General features: G+C 34.3%; 1 protein-coding gene across 1 annotated transcript; it reads left to right on the top strand.

The window, feature by feature from the left end:
* Positions 1 to 8,237: 8,237 nt before the first annotated feature.
* Positions 8,238 to 19,247, top strand: LOC133183255 (calcium/calmodulin-dependent protein kinase type IV-like). The gene is made up of 12 exons (XM_061318216.1): positions 8,238 to 8,399; positions 8,651 to 8,729; positions 10,979 to 11,041; positions 11,311 to 11,393; positions 11,489 to 11,561; positions 11,674 to 11,712; positions 12,186 to 12,237; positions 12,425 to 12,499; positions 13,033 to 13,108; positions 14,792 to 14,909; positions 16,373 to 16,531; positions 18,908 to 19,247. The coding sequence occupies exons 1-12, from the start codon at positions 8,305 to 8,307 to the stop codon at positions 19,025 to 19,027; spliced, it is 1,032 nt and encodes a 343-aa protein (XP_061174200.1). The 5' UTR covers positions 8,238 to 8,304; the 3' UTR covers positions 19,028 to 19,247.
* The last annotated feature ends 204 nt before the right edge of the window (positions 19,248 to 19,451 follow it).

Here is a 19,451-nt window from a genome sequence, read left to right as displayed (position 1 = left end):
TGTTTGTTGTATCTCTTGAATGAATGTACATTGAAATAGAAACTAAAAGTCATCCTCAGCAGATATAAACACCTATACAGTATCTATGCACTGATACCACAGGCATAAATGTAACAAAAAAGTAGAAAACAACAGACGAGACAAGGATTCAAACCTGGGCCCCTTAAACTCGAGACAGGTACATTACCAACTGAGATATTTGCCAACCAGTGTGGGCCTGACCACCATATTCCTCCCCCAAAAGTCACCAACTGAGCCTGCCTTAAACCTGACAATGGCATGCCACAGGAGTAAACATAACGGGTAGAAAAGGTTTCAGATTACACTGCCAGTGTTCAATCCGGGTCATCAGAACTCGGACAGGTGCTATACTAATGGACTTATCTGGCTACCATTTAACTAACTAGTGTGATTACCACATAAAGATGTCACAATAATTCTGATAATAGTGTTTATACAAAACTTCAAACAGATAATTTATGTGTACCCGGTATATGTATAAGTCATATCAGAAACTTTTTTCTACATAGAAACTTTAGAAACATCAGCAATTTAAAAAAGACTAATTCAGAAATCACAGTACATGTATATGTATACCACTACTTCTGTAGAAGCCAGTTTAAATATGAAGTCTCAGATATACCTGTCTGAATCGAGTTATTCTCAGATATTGGTGTCGAAATTGAGTCCTACTTCGAATGTAAATATCGGACAGAAGCCTCCTCGGTATCGGTGTAAGAACTGGAGCTTTCTCAGATCTATATCGGTGTCTGAACTAAGACCCGCTCTCGAACATCGATATCAGTGTCTGTACAGGTATCGGTGTTTAAACTGAAGCTTCTCAGATCTATATCGGTGTCTGTACTGAGGCCCGCTCTCGAACATCGGTATCTGAAAAGATATCAGTGTATGAACCGAAGCTTCCTCTGGCTCAGACAGTGTCTGAATTGAAGCCTCTCTCAATCATCGGTGTCTGTACAGGTATCTGTGTATGAACTGAAACTCTCAGACAGTGTCTGAATTGAGGTCCCTCTCAAAAATCGTGTCTGTTCAGAATCTTAAGCCTCCTTGGACTTCAGAGTTACGAACTGAAGCTTCCTCAGACAGTGTCTGAATTGAGGTCCCTCTCAAACATCGCTGTCTGACAGAAGCTTAAGCCTCCTTAGGCTTCAGAGTTATGAACTAAAGCTTTCTCAGACAGTGTCTGAGGTGAGGTCCCTCTCAAAAATCGGTGTCTGTACAGGTATTGGTGTATGAACTGAAGCTTTCTTAGACTGTCTGAGGTGAGGCCCCATCACAAACATCAGTGTCTGACAGAACTTACTCAGGTGTCAGTGCTTTCACAGATTTTTATCAGTGGCTGAACAGAGGCACCTCTAAAACATCGCTTTCAGAACAGAAGTCTTCTTAGAAATAGTTCCCTTTAAATATCAGTGTCTTTGTGTGAAACATCTGCTGATATCTAAATCAGCACGCTGTGGAATATTCCATTAATAAGAATGTTTTTTGCAAACAATGAGGGAAAGGGCAAAAGCTAAGCATTTTATAACTGAAAGTCGCTAAATCCAGAGTCTTCAACTGCATGCCTTAGGACGGAAAATGATGTTTCATGTCGCGTACGTCAGGGAGTCGCAGAATACAGGTAAATTATGAAGAATTCTTGGAAGGAAATTTAACGGTTGCATATGAAAGGAAGTCGCTAAATACAGGTGGTAACTATGGCAGGTTTCACTATCAAATAGAGGCTTAGTTGGTACGTGAACATGAAGTTCTTTTCCTGAACCTTTCATCTTGTATAAAATATCTGCAATGAATGTGGCCTCAACTCCCATCTAGATACTAGCTTCAGTTCCTGTACCTACACAGGTTGGATTTAAAATTCAGAAAATTAATTATCCATGCAATTAAACAAACTAATTTACAAGAAATCAATGGGGCGAGGAGGGGGTGTCATTGAATTTTCCTCAAAAAAATGTATATTGTAACTTGATCTGGAGCCCACCTTAAAGCATTCATTAAGTTAAGGGTGAAGCCCAGGGTGCTGGGGGGATGGGGTGGCAAAGCCCCAAGAAAGTCTTATTTTAGGGAGTTTATGAGTAAGATTTAACTTTATAACTAATCTTTATAGGCGTAGATCTTTACATCCCCTCTACAACACATTTTAGAATAAATAATGAAAATATGCAAATTTTCTCATTTAACTCCTCATTGAGCTGTGCCGGTGTCAGTGATTGAACTGAAGCCTCCCCAAACCCTCTTTCATCGCGTTTGATGATGCCTCTCGCTTCTATGCATGTCTTCTCATTTTTATAACAATGAATAGATTTTCAAATAACTCTGGTAATAATATTAGCCCCCCCCCCCAAAAAAAAATACACGATTTTTAAGTCACAATGACTTACTTTCGTGTGCAAATGACGAAGACAAGCAACTACATTATTTTTCAGGGAGATATATATATATATATATAATACAGGTCATTGGCATCTTTTAAAAATATTATAAAACTATGTGAATTTCTGTTACATTCATTTTAGTCGAGCATTTTATGCTTAGCATTTGTTTTCTTCTTAATCATGATATCTTATGAATGTTTTTAAAAAATCAAACTAACCTGGTTTATGATCGACAAAAAAGTGGCACACATACAAAACGTACGCTACTTTAATTTGGACTTATTTTCCTTTATACAAAAATATTCTTTAGACATTTCACTCCTCTTTTCCCAAGGAACTTCTTTAAATTGCTTTATCATCCATGGAAGAGACGGTGCTTTTAATTCTTGCCGATCCACGATCGGAATTTTTAACTGCATCAAGTCATTCTTCTTCACTTTCCGAGGCTTTGTGAAGTGTTTAAAAGACTTTCTGAGACAATTAAAGTGGCATCTTTAGTGAGAAAATGTTTTTAATAGAGTCCCACCTTAACACCAGAACTCCTGTGATATTATTCTCTTTACAGAAGTGGACAGGCTTTCGCCTACATCCGTAGGCGAAAGCCTGTCCACTTCTCTAAAGAGAGTACTGTGATATACATCATAACATATATATATATATGTTTTTTTTACCAATCAAGGGCCCTCAGGGGGCATATACAATTATTTCAGAATGATTACATATAAATAATATTAAAGTATATTGTAATATGAACGAATATAAATCATATCTATCATGAGGGTACAAATGAAAGATGCACAATACCACGAGTAGGATACTCATGAAAATGCAAGATTTGCAACATAATCACAATAGTATGAAACTGGATCAAAAATATTGAGTAGGAAGAAAACTGAAGGAAGATAAAGAAATTGACAATAATAGCAGTATGCTAATACATGTATATAGTGTGGCTTGAATACAGAGGGCACCAGGGGACGATGCCTCTGCATAGTCAATCTTACTGACACACCTGTACCCTAAGTATTCAAGACACTACTCATTCAGAATCATTTAGGTGATAGCAAAACTAATAACATATATAAAAAATACTTAACATATAATTATGTACCTACTCAATTCAACCTTTTTTAAAGTGATTATAGGTATTTTACATTCTAGTATAAAATACATAGTTACATACCCACATACATATACACAGTTGTACATACATATGCATGCCTACATACATTGTTATAATACACATATATACACAAATATACCATTATATTTAACAGTAAATAAGTAATATTTATACTATTGTTTAGTGTAGAAAAGGTAGCTTGAATACAGAGGGTACCAGGGGACGATGCCTCTGCACAGTCAATTTTACTGGCAAACCCGTGCCCTATAAGTACTCAAGGCACTCAATGAATCATTTCACTTTTAAAGGATATAGGGGGAAAACACAGTAACATATAAAAACTATGTACTCTACATAGAATAGACCTTAATAAATTTACTAATATTTTATATTCCAGCTTTCAGAATCATTTTACTAACTTGAATTAGTATTTGCACATCCTCATTGGTCATAAGCCAAGTTAACTTATTATCACTGTCCAAGTTGTGAAAATTCTTACAGGATTTGTTTATTAATTCATACAAGACATTTCTTTCATATTTAACATGATTACATGAAAGAAGAAAATGTTTCTTGTCATCAGCTGTTTTGTTGTTACATCTAGTACAGTGTCTTTCATCTCTAGGAATGCCTATATATCTTCCCCTTTCAATATTAAGTCTGTGAGCTGATATGCGAAAACGTGTAAAGCTTCTCCTCTGATCAAAATTCTTCAGTAAATTTAGATATTTTTCCTGACCAAAATTTTGTTTAAAAGTACTGTAGCAACTTAGTTTTTTGTCAGAATTTGATTTCAGTTGTGAATTCCATTCCCGTATATAGTATCTAAATAAACAATCTTTAAGTGCACGTTTGAATTTATGTCTTTTTACTGAAGTTAAATCGCGAATGCCATTGATACTGGTGAGAAGAAAATTAATGGAGCTGTACCAAGAAGGAATATTCTTGTCAAACAGTGATTTGGATTCATAATATGCATCTTTTAAAAGTGGAAAAGACTGGCCTAGATTTTCAAGTCTATACCAGTAACTTATCATTGATCATATAATGTCAAAGTGCAAGGGGAATCTACCCAAATCAGACAAAACAGCAAAATTAGTTGCAGATTTATGCACACTAAGTATTGATTTGCAAAATTTCAAGTGAAGTTTTTCACAAATTAAGTTGGAGTATACTTTTTCAATAGTACAGCTGGGGATGCTATTTTTTTTTTTTTTAGTAAATGGGTTAAAATAACCCCAAATTTCAGATGCATACAGTAAAATAGGTTTAATAGTATGGTCAAAAATGTGAATAGTGGTTTTAATGTCAGGATTCAGGGATATGAAATTTTTTCTGAGTTTAAAAAATGATTTTAATGCTTTTTGATAAAGCTCCTTTTGAGCAAAGGAGAAAGAGCCAGAGGAACAAAATGTTACACCTAGATATTTGTATTCAGACACACATTCCAGTTCAACATCATCAAAGTAAAATTTTGTTTTGGTGAGCCTACCTGCTTTGTTAAAAACAATAATCTTAGTTTTAGATGTGTTAATATTGAGACACCAATCATTGCAGTATTGCTGTAGAATATTAAGTTCTTGCTGTAAACCTTCTGCTGTAGAGGAGAGTAAAATTATGTCATCAGCATACATCAAGCACTTAATTGAATTTGAATTTATATAAACTGGGTAAGTAGCTGAGTTTAGATAATCTGGAAGATCGTTAATAAAAATTTTAAATAAATTGGGACTAAGATTGTCACCCTGCTTCACACCCAATGTTATTGGGAAAAAGTTTGTAATCTTATTACCGATACGGACACAGGATTTGCTTGATGTATGCATGCTTTTGACTACTTGATAAAAATTTGTACCCACACCGATTCTGAGGAGTTTAATTTTGATACCAGTGTGGATTAACAGTATCAAAGGCTTTTTGAAAGTCAACAAAGCAGGCAAACACTCTACCATCCTTAGTATTGCAATACTTATCAATAATTGTCTTAAGTATATACATATGGTCTGATGTTCTTGCTTTTCGAGTGAAGCCGATCTGATAATCAGTTATTATATGATATTTTTCTAAAAATTTATCCAGGCGGATGTCAAGTATTTTATTAAATAACTTTCCTGTTGCATTTGTAACTGTAATGCCCCTATAATTGTTTGGATCAGAACTGTCATTACTTTTATGAATAGGAATAATGTACCCAGAAGACCAAGGTTTTGGATAATATCCAAAAGTAAGACAACTGTTGAATATTTTATAAAAACATGGCAATAAAAAAGTTTGACCACATTTGATCATATGATTTGAGATATTGTCCAGGCCTGGGGCTTTTCCATTTTTTAATTTTGAGATGGCATTCGAAATTTCAGCTATAGATATGTGATTATCAAGTTCACTGAAACATTTTTCTTTTTCCAAATCTGTAAGAATAGTGTCAAGCTGTGCCAGACGTTGAGCATACTTGGATTTTGGTTGGTTTAAATTTTGGAAGCGGGAGACCCAGGTGGATCGGTCAATTGCCTCATATCTGCAGGGGCGTAGCTTGACTTAAAATTCTAGTGAAGCAAAACCATACATGTAGCAGCAAGAGATCTGGGGCCGCCTTAAGCCCCCAGCAGGTTCCGGATGTTGTCATGGGAGAGGGGGGGGGGCACTCCGACAGAAAATGGAGTTGGGGGTTTTAAAATGCAATGAAATTTCATTTGCTGTACTGGTTTCTTTTTTTAAGACTTCAGCATGATACTGCATATTGTAAAAGAATGTAAAAGAGTTAATAAATATTTTTATTAAAACTTTTGAAACATTTAAAGGTGAAAGCGCATCTTATTAAACTTTGCTTTTATTTCTTTAAAACTTCAATTCAGCATTATAGAACTGCTTAAAATGTTAAAAGAAATACTATTAATTTTACCTACACAGGTATCTGCAATCTGCAATGCATTGTTGATTATGGAAACGGTGGTGGTGGTGAAAAATCTAGTGAGGCAGTTGCCTCATTGCCACAATGGAAGCTACGCCCCTGATCTGTTAGTGTTTTCAGTACCTTGCAGCTTATCAATTAAATTCCAATAAGATTTTGGGTTTTCTTCATGTAGAGTTTCCAACTGTTTTAGTAGAGATTGCCTATACTGACGACTTTTGTATTTCCTTGTTTTTGTATATTCTCTATAGAGTTTGTAATAGTGATTTCTGACCGCAGGATCTTTGGGGTACTTAGAATATATCTTTCCATAGCTAAATAAATTTCTTCTCATGAAGTTTAAGTCTGAATCAAACCATCTTTTTTGGTTTCTGTTGGACTTTTTGCGATTTTTTTTTTCATTTTTGAAGGGACTTATCTGCAGTATTAATTATGATATTTGATAATTCTACTGTGGCATTATCAATTGATGAGGGAGAATCAAGATTAGTTCCATTTAAAAAATTGTGTAATTTTCTTTGAATGTCCTCCGAATTAAGAGCAGCTTCAAAACGAGCAGAAGACTCATCAGACCATATATAGTTTGGTGATACAGGGCTTGAATTGACATCATCCATATCAGATTTCAGACAAAACCTAGCAGACAGTGACCATTGCAACAAACAGTGGCAATCAGACAATGTAGGTGAAAATTCTGATATTCTAAAATACAATATTTGGTTTAGTATATTTTCTGAAACCAATACATAGTCAACAGTGCTACATCCATTTGGCGTAAAACATGTATAGCTACCAACTGTATCTCCGAAGGTACGACCATTTAATATTCTCAATTGATTTGATATACAGAGATCTAATAATGCTTTGCCTCTATTATCTAATTTAGAGTCCAAATTATGTCGATTAATAATCTGTATGTCAGCATTGTATCTTCAATGAAGAGGAATGAAGTTATTATCATCATTTACAATGAAATCCGGTTCAGTAGAAACTCTTGCATTGAAATCTCCACATAACAGAATATTACCCAATGATTTGTAATGAGCTATGTCTTTTTCAATGCACTCCAGAATATCATAGTCAATACTTTTGGAATAAGATGAATTTTCCGGGGGGTTATACAATACACAGATGAATAAATCTTGATCAAAATTGAAATTTTTTTTCTCTAACTTTATTCACTGAAAATCAGATTATTCTTTAAAATCTTTATATGTGGTTTGCATAGCATGGCTAACCCCCCAAAAGTTCTGTTGTTATGCTTTGATGCAGATCTACACACAAAGTGACTGTACTATTTTCCTATCTTGTGGATACATTGATCATGACCAACATGAGTTTCAGCCAGGAATATAATATCAAATTCTCCTATCTGTTTGAGAAAAATTGTGTCATTTAATTTATTGTATGATTTGCTTAAAAGGCCCCCTACATTCCAGAAGCCCATTTTCACTGATGAGTAAACAAAAGATGACTTCATGATCAAAATCAAATGAGTAAAAAAAAAAAAAAAGAGAGAAAAAAAGTACTTGGCTTCAAGTATCTAACTTTTTATAACTTATTTAACTGAACACTAAAATCTAATAAAGACATGTAATCATTGACTGAAAAGTAAAAATCGTGTAATGCTATCTTTGCATGAGTGCCTTTTTTCATGACATTTTTTCCTTTATATTTACACATATGTAATCTAATTTTGGGAAATTAGGGCGACCTGCGCCCCATTACTATCTTCAGTTCTCCCAGAGTCTCTGGTTCTTATTAACCCGGGATCGGGATGTTCCAAATTATTGCAAGTATAGTCACGTGACCTATCGGAGCAACAACAAAACTTGATTAGCCAGACAACAAAAACGCTGTAAATTTGTCACAAAATGCCTCGTGAGGCAAAGCAAGACTACTGGATAAATGAGAGCATTAAAGATAAAAGATTTGAGGACTATTACCTACAGCTAACTGAACTTGGAAGGTAAGAAAGGTGCAAGACAGGTGCTCGTCCTTTTCCGTAGTAACAGCGACTTACATCTTATTTACGTTAGTTGCATATGTCATATAATATTTTTCCCCCGGATAAATTAGGTAAAAACATTATGTTACAGTTTACGTTGATGTTTGTGAATAAGGTTTGTATATAATGATATATATGCAGGTGAAAATCCTCATATTTAAATATATGAATATTTGTAAACATCTTTTATGTCTTTATTTTTTTTTTTAAAGAGGTGCAACATCAGTAGTGGTCAAAGTTGAGGAAAAAGGGACACAACAGAAATGGGCTGCCAAAATTATCCACAAAAGGGTCAGTATTATTCCTAATAATACCAGTATCACTTAAATTACTGTTAATTTACTTTCACAATTAAGAACTAAATAAACATTCATTTACACAAATGTCTGCACAAACATCAGACTTATCATCCAAAGGATACCTCGACTCAGGGACATTTGAATCTGAGTAGTTCAGTTCTGATTCCCCAGTTCACCCTAAGTGGATTTGCCCTGATTACCTACTTACCATGAGTGGATCTGCTCCAAGTGCTTCTGCCGAAATAATATTGTATCCTTATATTAGAAAATGTTTGTTGGACTGCATTTGATCATTGCAATTTTTAGATTAAAGATGAGCAGTTTTATTAAACTAAGAAAGGGGAGGTAGATCATTTCATTTTGCAATATATTTCCAGTTTTATCATTCTAACAAATTTGCCATGGCTAGCTGCATCCATAGCAGAAAAACTGAAAGTGATAATATTTTTTTAAAACTCCATATTAATAAAACTATTTATAAAATTTCATGATTGAAATAACATGAATTTATTCATTTATATTTATAAACAGTAGTGAAACTTTTGTAAATTATTTTTCAAGTTAGTAATTTTGGGGAAAAAAAATCATTATTTAATTGATCTGTTGTCCAATTTCATGTACCGGGTATTATATCTTCAGCTTATTTGTATGTGTTTGATAAGGGCAAAACCCAGTCTTAAACCGATATATACCTGCAGTAAAAACAGGATGAAGCCACTTGGCAAGAAACGGCGAGCATGGAATGGGGGCAAAACCCTCCAATTACCAGATATTTACACCCAATGACACTTTGTTCTGGCCCAAGATTTAAGACAGGTCCCCCCCTCCAAGAAAAGCAACTTGGGTAAATTTTGTTTTAAAAAACTAATTTATTATTATACCCCTGCTCCGAAGGAGAGGGGGGTATACTGTTTTACCCTTGTGTGTCTGTCTGTGTGTCTGTCTGTCTGTCTGTAACAAATTTTTTGTTGCAGTTTTCTCAGCACCTACTCATTGCAGGTGCTTGAAATTTTAACACACTCTTTGTTTAGGCATGCCATATATGGTGGATTTATTTTTGTATGAATCCGATGTCAACTTCCTGTTTATCCATGCTTATAGTGTATATTCACAATACACATCAGAGCGGGGGTATTACTAGTGAGCATTGGCTCAAGACTTCTTGTTGATTAAAGTTTTAATTAACTATGAAAAAACACCTCACTCTTCATTGACAATAATGGAGGAAAGAAAACACAAAGTGCTAATTGATTAAGTAACAAACAATGAAAACTGAAGAGAATTCCCAGCTTCTAAATGCCCTGTAAACTGCATCTTTTTACATCAATTGAGCAAAACTACATGTATATATGCATATAATTTACAGAGAGCGCAGCGAGCGGCGCAAAGTGCTGCTCGTCACTGCAAGCTCTAACGACAACGCCTGGGCGAAGAGAAAATTCGGGCTACTGCACATTCATTCAATAGAATTTTTTTCCGCAGTAATTCTGACCCACAATGCATCGCTTCTTGTTCTCGCTGCTAATTTAATTTGTTCACGCGGTGACAACAACTAAAAATTCACACAAAATAAACTCACTTTAATTTAATGGATATTGCATGCAGATAGTAGATTAAACGTTCTTTGTTAAAATATTTGCACTTTTTAAACTTTGTTTATGGAAATGCAGCTAATATACGACGTCATGTGACGTCACAGTCTAGACGTTCCAAATGTCTCGTGCGGTTTGAAGAGGCGGATCATAATAATGAAGTGAACACTGCGCTCGCCCCAACGGTCGCACCGTCAACATATTAACACTCTATTTCAGATAAGCTGTGTCTTTGTTTCCATATCAATATCTACCACAAATTTATAGATCAAGAAGATCCTTATTTTGTACCACTTTAATGGGATTTTAATGAAGTACATGTAATGCATCTGTTTTTCTGCATGTCTAACAAATACTGTATGTGTATTTAACCCATATTTTAGTGCATACCACATTGTTTATTATGCAGTATTGAGTAAAATTTATGAGTTCACTTACATTTGATGAATATAAAGTTTTAAAGATATACTGCACTAAGTCTTACTGAATATTCTTCATTGTACTAATTAGTACATGATCTATAGATGGCCTACTTTTTGAATGTATATGCTGCACACAATACAAAAGTACAAAGTTAAAGTTGATGATTTACAGGAATATAAATGGGTAAACTCCCTCCTCATTGCTCAGTACTGTGTTTATTTGACAGGTGGACAAGAAAGTCATTAACTCAGAGATTGGAATCCTCCTAAAACTGAAGCACAAGAATGTGGTATTTATATTAACTTGTATATAAATGATATAAAAGTCTGCTTTAAATTGTTTCCATATGATTATTCTCTGAGGAAAAAAAAGATGAGGAGTAAATTAAAAATCTATGAAAAAATATCTTAATAATTTATATTTTGAATATGTATATGTTTAAACAAATGATAGACAAACATTGGTTTCAAATTGAAAATATAAAACTTTATTTCTAGTTTATGCACAAAATATTGTCACTATGTTGCAACAATGAGCAGTGTAACCTTCGTTTCCTAGATTCGGCTAAAAGAGATCTATGAGAGCCCCACAGACATCTATCTTATTCTTGAGCTGGTCAAAGGAGGTGAACTTTTTGACAGGTAATACATTATAAATGGAGAACAACATGAAAATGATATTTTATCCTTTGTCAATGTTTTTAGAACATGATTTATTAATTTGATGACTGTTACAGAATTGTAAATCGTGGTTACTACTCAGAGAAAGATGCTTCTAAAGCTGTCCAACAAATGCTTGTTGCAGTCAAGGTGAGGTCTGAACCAACCACAGAAAATAAACTATCAGCAATATTAATACATGTATATTAAAAAATTGTTGATAATGCCTAACATTTTATGTACCTGTTCTTCTTTTCTACAGTATCTGCATGAGAATGAAGTTGTACACCGAGATTTGAAGGTTTGTGAACAAGTTTATTTCACTAGACTGTCGATGGTATCATTCTTACCTGCATCACCAGCAAACAAACCAACTGGCTCTGTCCATTTGCAGATTTACATTCTTGTTTATATAATTGTTACTAGAATAATTCCATGTCATAGTCATATGTTATACACTGGCTGCAATTTATACCTCTTATAGACAGATGAAATTCTCCCCAAACTGACTATGTTGATCATTTATGTCAGAGTGATCTCGTATATGTTTATAATATTATGCATAACAATCAAGGCATTCACAACTTCCTATCTCTCATTGGCTATCTACTGAAATAGGACACACTTCTCATTGATATATATGTTCTCTGCTTTGTATTGACTGAGTTTGTTTATCTTTCTTTGAAAATAATATATTAAGAACAATCAAAAGAGAAATATCTGTGACAGAAAGTCAGAAACATTTGTTCACGAGTGCACTAAAATATTTTTCAGCCTGAAAACCTTTTGTATGAAGATTTAACTGATGAATCCAATCTCAAAGTTGGTAGGTAAACAAATTTTGAATTAACACGAATAATATAGGAAAATTTCAATCGATTAATGAATTCATCCTATTTTGTGAATTTTGAAAGACATAAATGCATGGAATTAGATATCAGTATTATGTTGATATGTGCAATGCCATGTCTAGCCTTAGTGGAAAAGATTCTTTCATTTTAACTTTATTTCAGCTGACTTTGGTCTCTCCAAAATCATAGAAAGAGAGGTGACAATGAACACAGTGTGTGGGACCCCCGGATATTGTGGTGAGTTCAGACAGACAAACACACAGACAGACTCTGTTAGTCCTACTTTTGACATATGGTTTGGAAGAATTTGCATTTAGATGAATAATTAACAATGAAATATGAAGATCACAGTATTCAATCATAAACAAGCAGGCAAACAGTTTCAATTTAATAGGGAAACTGAGTTCTAGTTCATTTATTCACTCAAAATCATCTAAAATATATGGTACTTGAGGACAATGAAAAATATTTACAGCATATGAATTCAGGTCAGAGGTACAAGTATTTGATACTTATTCAGAAATGAGTAGCCACATTTTGAGTAGACAGTGATATGCATGTACAAGTTTATTGCAATGACAAACTTGATATTTAAAATACCATGTATATAAGTTTTTATTCTTGTTATAATGTATTACCTTAGTTCCTTTTAATGTCATTTTGATTTACATTTTGTTTAGCTCACAACTGCATATCTGGTTTGAAATATTTAGTCAATATGAATATTTTACTCCTCTAACTTTGTATTTATGGGCAATAACTCATTCCAGCCCCTGAGGTTCTGGCTGGTAGACCATACTCTTATCCTGTAGACATGTGGAGCATTGGAGTCATCACATATATCTTGTAAGTTATTGCCTGCATCCTGTAAGCTATCCAAACATCTTGTAAGTTAGGTACCACATTACAGTGATCAATCACATTCTGTAATTCAGATACCACACCACATTACAGTGTTACATTGTAAACAATCCACTAAGTCGGGTACACATTACATTGAATCATCACATATGTCCTGTATGTCAGGTTCCACAGTAAGTCATCAGCCACAACCTGCAAGTCATATACCACATTAACATGAGTTGCCAAACAACCTATAAGACAGGTACCACTTTACAATGAGTCATCACAAAGATCCTGTAGGTCAGGTACCACATAACATCACATAATTCTGTAAGTCAGATAAAAGATTACAGTGAGTCATCTTACACAACGTGTAAGTCGTGTACCACACAACATAGAGTCAAGAAACACATTTTTAAGTCAGGTAACCCATAACATTGTATTATTGAATTCAGCGGTAGGTAAGGTACCACATTAAAATGGGTTATCACAGGTCAGGAACCACATTACAGGGAGACATTATATATACACATCCTGTACGTCATGTACCACATAACACTGAGTCATCAAACACATGTCGTAAGTCAGGTACCACATAACATTGAGTCATCAAACACCCTATAAGTCAGGTACCACATAACATTGAGTCATCAAACACCCTGTAAGTCAGGTACCACATAACATTGAGTCATCAAACACATGTAAGTCAGGTACCACATAACATTGAGTCATCAAACAGCCTATAAGTCAGGTACCACATAACATTGAGTTATCAAACACCCTGTAAGTCAGGTACCACATAACATTGAGTCATCAAATACCCTGTAAGTCAGGTACCACATAACATTGAGTCATCAAACACCCTGTAAGTCAGGTACCACATAACATTGAGTCATCAAACACATGTAAGTCAGGTACCACATAACATTGAGTCATCAAACAGCCTATAAGTCAGGTACCACATAACATTGAGTTATCAAACACCCTGTAAGTCAGGTACCACATAACATTGAGTCATCAAATACCCTGTAAGTCAGGTACCACATAACATTGAGTCATCAAACACATGTTGTAAGTCAGGTACCACATAACATTGAGTCATCAAACACCCTGTAAGTCGGGTACCACATAACATTGAGTCATCAAACACCCTGTAAGTCAGGTACCACATAACATTGAGTCATCAAACACCCTGTAAGTCAGGTACCACATAACACTGAGTCATCAAACACATTTTGTAAGTCAGGTACCACTTTACAGTGAAACAATAAACACAATCCATTAAGTCTGGAACCAATTGGATTATCATACACATCCTATAAGTCCGGACATATCACTTCAAAGTGAGACATCACACATCCTATAAGTCAGGTACCACATTACAATGAGTGATCAAACACATTCAGTAAATCAGACACCACATCATAGGGGACCATCAAATTTATACTATCCACTACATCATAGGTACTTCAACAAAGTTAGAATTTTTCAGTAACAGTTACAATTAAATGAAATACAAAATAAGAAAAGTGAATACAAAAATGTAATGTTTAGTAGTGTGATAAAATCCCTAGATTTGAGCTCAAACAGATAATCCTAGATAAAACAATTTCTGTGTAATGCCCTCTACATGTGATGCATTTTTTCCTTAATTTTGCACAAGTTCATAAATTGTTTACTTTTCAGGTTATGTGGTTATGAGCCATTTTACAGTGAAAATGAGAGGACAATGTACAAGAAAATTCTGAAGGCAGAATATGAATTTCACACACCATTCTGGAACAACATCAGTGAAAATGCCAAGGCAAGACAGTTAAACACAAGATTTATGACATGCCTAATCCATATTTAGGTCATATATTGTAAACTCCCTGCAATGAAGTTTGGTTGGGGAGGGGGGTTATTCTGAAATCACTATGTCTGTAAAGATAATCACAGCATTAAGGTCACTTTTCAGTTTAGGGATTTCCAAACTAGCTGATATGTAGCATCTATTGATACTTTGTGTGATGCTCCAGATGTAGCATTGATTGATACTTTGTGTGATGCTCCAGATGTAGCATCTATTGATACTTTGTGTGATGCTCCAGATGTAGCATCTATTGATACTTTGTGTGATGCTCCAGATGTAGCATCTATTGATACTTTGTGTGATGCTCCAGATGTAGCATCTATTGATACTTTGTGTGATGCTCCAGATGTAGCATCTATTGATACTTTGTGTGATGCTCCAGATGTAGCATTGATTGATACTTTGTGTGATGCTCCAGATGTAGCATCTATTGATACTTTGTGTGATGCTCCAGATGTAACATCTATTGATACTTTGTGTGATGCTCCAGATGTAGCATCGATTGATACTTTGTGTGATGCTCCAGATGCTGTATCTGATTTACCTGTCATGCTTCAGGAGTAAGATCAGTACTTGAGTCTGTGCTCAGCTTATCCAAACTAAAACATACGAGCATCCAAGGATGCTGATCTGAAGCATGCACAGACACAGCAAATGACCTACATTTTAGTCCTGACTGACTACTCTTCAAGTTAGCATTTATGTCTATTTACAGCTTATCACAAGCATTTGGAAAGACTTATACATATGGTGCATTTAATAATGTTTTGTCTGATGCTTGCATGCTGCACCTGACATTTTATTTTTGACTGACTTTGGTCTAGGATAGTGTTAAGGCATTTTTTTACTTAACACAACTGATATTAAAATTTGATGTGTGTCAGCTCTGGTTGTTTTAATAAAAAATAAGGCCATTCCAAGTTTTTTCTATATTTAGTGTCTACCCATCTTTCAAAAACCTACTTACCTATTTGCAAAAAAACACAAAAGCCAAAAAATAAAACAAAGACTTTATGGTCATAAAGTTGACGTCAGTCAAAGGATTGGATTTCATAAATATATTTTTCTCATACAAGATCTTTTCTTTAGCAAAATCAAGGTATTAAATGCTTAAAATATACCTAATATGAAATAATGTAGACAGATCTTTAGAGAAAATGACAGAATTCAAATATTTCAATCAGAATAATCAATTTCAGGACTCCTGATTTTGTTTGTTTTTCTGATATTGGGTGTCAAAAACCAAGGTGTATGCATACACTAAACATAGAAAAAACTTGGAATGACCTAATTGTAATAAGCATCACAGCAATATTACAGCAGTGTTTATGATATGGTTGATTTCACTGTAAGCATTAATTTCTTGGTGTTGAAATTCCACATTTATAAAATAACAAAGGAGATTAATCTTTCAGGACTTTGTCAGAAAGATGCTTCAGTTGGACCCAAAGAAACGCCTGACGGAGGTCCAGGCCCTCAACCACAAGTGGGTCCAGGGTGTGGCAGCCAAGAGTGAGCATATGCCAGAAACTCACGAAAAGATCAAGGAATTCAATGCCACAAGGAAAATGAAGGTATTCATTTTTGATTCATACAAGTGTGCCTCCACATGAAAAACCAACACAATTCTCACATTGCTCAAGAATTGAAAATGGATTGTACAGACACATATTTTTATATCAGACAAGATGTTTCTCCGGTGCATTTTCTGTATTTCTTTTGAGAAATACATTGATACAATGTATAAATTTTGTCAGCATCAAGAAGTTGCACCTCACACAGACTAGGTAAGACCTCTGTGTCAAGTTTGATGTGAATCCATTCATTCAAGAGTGGAAAGATTACGATAATCAGCTGTCTTTTATTAAAAGAGTTGTACTGAAATTTCCATAACTGAACTTTATCACAGTTTCTGTCTCCCCCCTTAAAAGTACAAGTACCTCTACACTTCTTTTAAATTACTTGATTTAAATTACAGTAATTTTGTTGAGAAGCAAATTGCATTAACATCACATTTAAGCACACAGTTCCTCAGAAGTAATTCACATTCACAAAAGAATTTGCAGGTCATATTTTCAAGTTTAATTTCATTAGAAAAGCTCTGTTTGCCATTATGAGTAGTAGTGTTTCAGTGTCGTAGATTAGAGGGCTTTTCTGTTAAAAGCGCTAGATGTCAGGGCCTTTCCAAATCTGTATGCAAGCTAATAATGAAGTTACCTGTAAGTCATGGCATGGAATCCACTTTAAATGTATGTGAAATTACACATCTTAGTTAATGAGGAATTTACAATGTATTGTTAGGACTAGTCATTAATACTCCATTTACTCAAATTTTAATAGGAATATATAGGAGAAATATTTAAAAATCTTTTTCCACGGGAACAGCAAAGCCAAGATTAGTCATATTTATATGGAAGCATCCTCAGGTACTTTAGATTCAGTTTTGTTCAAATCATGACCCCCCCAGACATAGGGTGTGGCAACAATGGGCAATAAAAGTTTAACATAGGAATACATCAGCAAAATCTTTAAATATCTTCTCAAGAACGAACAGCAAAGCCATGTTTAATCATATTTATGTGGAAGCATCTGCAAGTAGTGTACATTCAATTTTTTTTTTCAAATCATGACCCCCAGGGACATGGTGGAGCCACAATGAAGGATCAAGTATTACATAGGAATATATAGGAAAAATCTTTTCAATAACAGCAGTCATGAGAAGTCAACAATGTTTATACATGGAAGCATCTTCTGATAGTGTAGATTCAAGTTTATTCATATCGTGACCCCCTGGGGTAGGGTTGTGCCACAATATGTGATCAAAGTTTTACATAAGAATATATATTAAAGGAATCTGCTGATGAAGGGGCATTAGTTACTCAGGTGAGCATTGTGGCCCATGGAACCCTTGTTTTTTGTAATCATTCTCAATGCATTAGATGATAAAATGATCCTTTGTTGAAAAAAAATGAATAAATGACAATGATTTCTGTATAAAATGTTCATTTTTACAATGAATTGATTTGTCTTTAATTTACCATGAAGGTTTACTAAATAATTTTCTTTTTATACCCCAGCTCCGAAGGAGAGGGGGGTATACTGTTTTACCCTTGTGTGTCTGTCCATCTGCGTGTCTGTCTGTCTGTCCGTAACAAATTTTGGTCGCAGTTTTCTCAGCAACTTTTCAATGCAGATGCTTGAAATATTAGCACACTCTTTGTTTAGGCATGTCATATGGTGCGATTCATTTTTTTTACAATTCCAATGTCACCTTCCTGTTTATCCGTGCGTCTGTCCATACCATACATAACAAATTTTGGTCGCAGTTTTTCAGCAACTACTCACCGCAGATGCTTGAAATTTTTACATACTCTTTGTTTAGGCATGCTATATGTTGGGATTCATTTTTGTATAAATCCAATGTCAATTTCCTGATTATCACTGTGTCTTTCCATAACTGAACTTGTGTATTCACATCGGAGCGGGAGTATTATTAGTGAGCACTGGCTCACAGACTTCTTGTTATCTCTGTCTTGCTAGATAATTGTTGATATAAAAGAGACATTCCGTCAGAGTCAGCAGACAACTTTAAATGAAATCTGATGCTGCAAGAGAATCATGATTTGGTATTCTCAAAAATGATAATGACGTGATGCAACAAAGGAGAAATCCACAATACTCCATTTAATTAAAATGAATAAACCATATGAAATATCCTAAAAAGGGTCTTGTAGTTAGTGGTTTAGCATTTCAATACAGGAGTTGTAGATCTGAATCCTACTTTGGAAGAATGTAATGACAAATTTCTTATTTTGATCAGTGTTCTCTGGTCAGTTTCTCTGAGAATGAGTTCTCTCGATTCTACTTCAAAGGAGTGTACAGATTGCTTTAAGCTAACAAAAGTTTATCATATATTAATTAATATACCTGTACTTTTACACTTATTGCAGGCAATAACAGATGCAACTCTTCTGGCATCTCGAGCGGCACGAGTCACCAGTATTTTAAATCAAAAACAATCCACGAGCGATGTGTCCATGCAGTCTGTGTCAGAGCCAATGGAGCATTAATTACAACACAGTGTCAATCTTATGTTTTGATAATTTATATTGTTTTGTATCATATTTTTATTCTGTCTGTGATAGTATTGTGAATTAACTTTTTATATTTCTTTATATTTTTGTGCAGATTCCAATTTATATTTTAATAGAAATACATGTACAATGTACACTTTCATTATTTTTTCTGTAAATGAACTATTTTGCAACAATTCTTGACATTTTTAATACTATATTTAAGATACTGACATTTTATGAAGTACAACTTTAATTACATGTATTTTTTTTTTAGTAATTTGATTTTGTTCGTAAAAAATGTTACGCTTTTGAGAAAATTTCGAATGTGTTCAAATTTCAGTTCCACTTTTAATATTTTTGATTCACCTATCAATTTAATGGAATGTGTTAATACCATTCAACATAAATTATAAACAGA

Source organism: Saccostrea echinata, unplaced genomic scaffold, assembly GCF_033153115.1.
Source record: "Saccostrea echinata isolate AGI-Se365-2 ecotype Australia unplaced genomic scaffold, CSIRO_AGI_Sech_v1 ptg000009l, whole genome shotgun sequence".
In the NCBI taxonomy this organism is placed as follows: Eukaryota; Metazoa; Mollusca; class Bivalvia; order Ostreida; family Ostreidae; genus Saccostrea; species Saccostrea echinata.
Note: the sequence above shows the minus strand (reverse complement) of the source record. Positions and strands in the feature narration are given on the sequence as shown.

Bases quoted from the DNA above. Each gene is read 5' to 3' on its own strand.
- LOC133183255 (XM_061318216.1), top strand. From the start codon at position 8,305: ATGCCTCGTGAGGCAAAGCAAGACTACTGGATAAATGAGAGCATTAAA. The intron at 8,730-10,978 runs GTCAGTATTATT...TTTATTTGACAG, and splicing joins CCAAAATTATCCACAAAAGG to GTGGACAAGAAAGTCATTAA. The intron at 12,500-13,032 runs GTGAGTTCAGAC...AACTCATTCCAG, and splicing joins TGGGACCCCCGGATATTGTG to CCCCTGAGGTTCTGGCTGGT.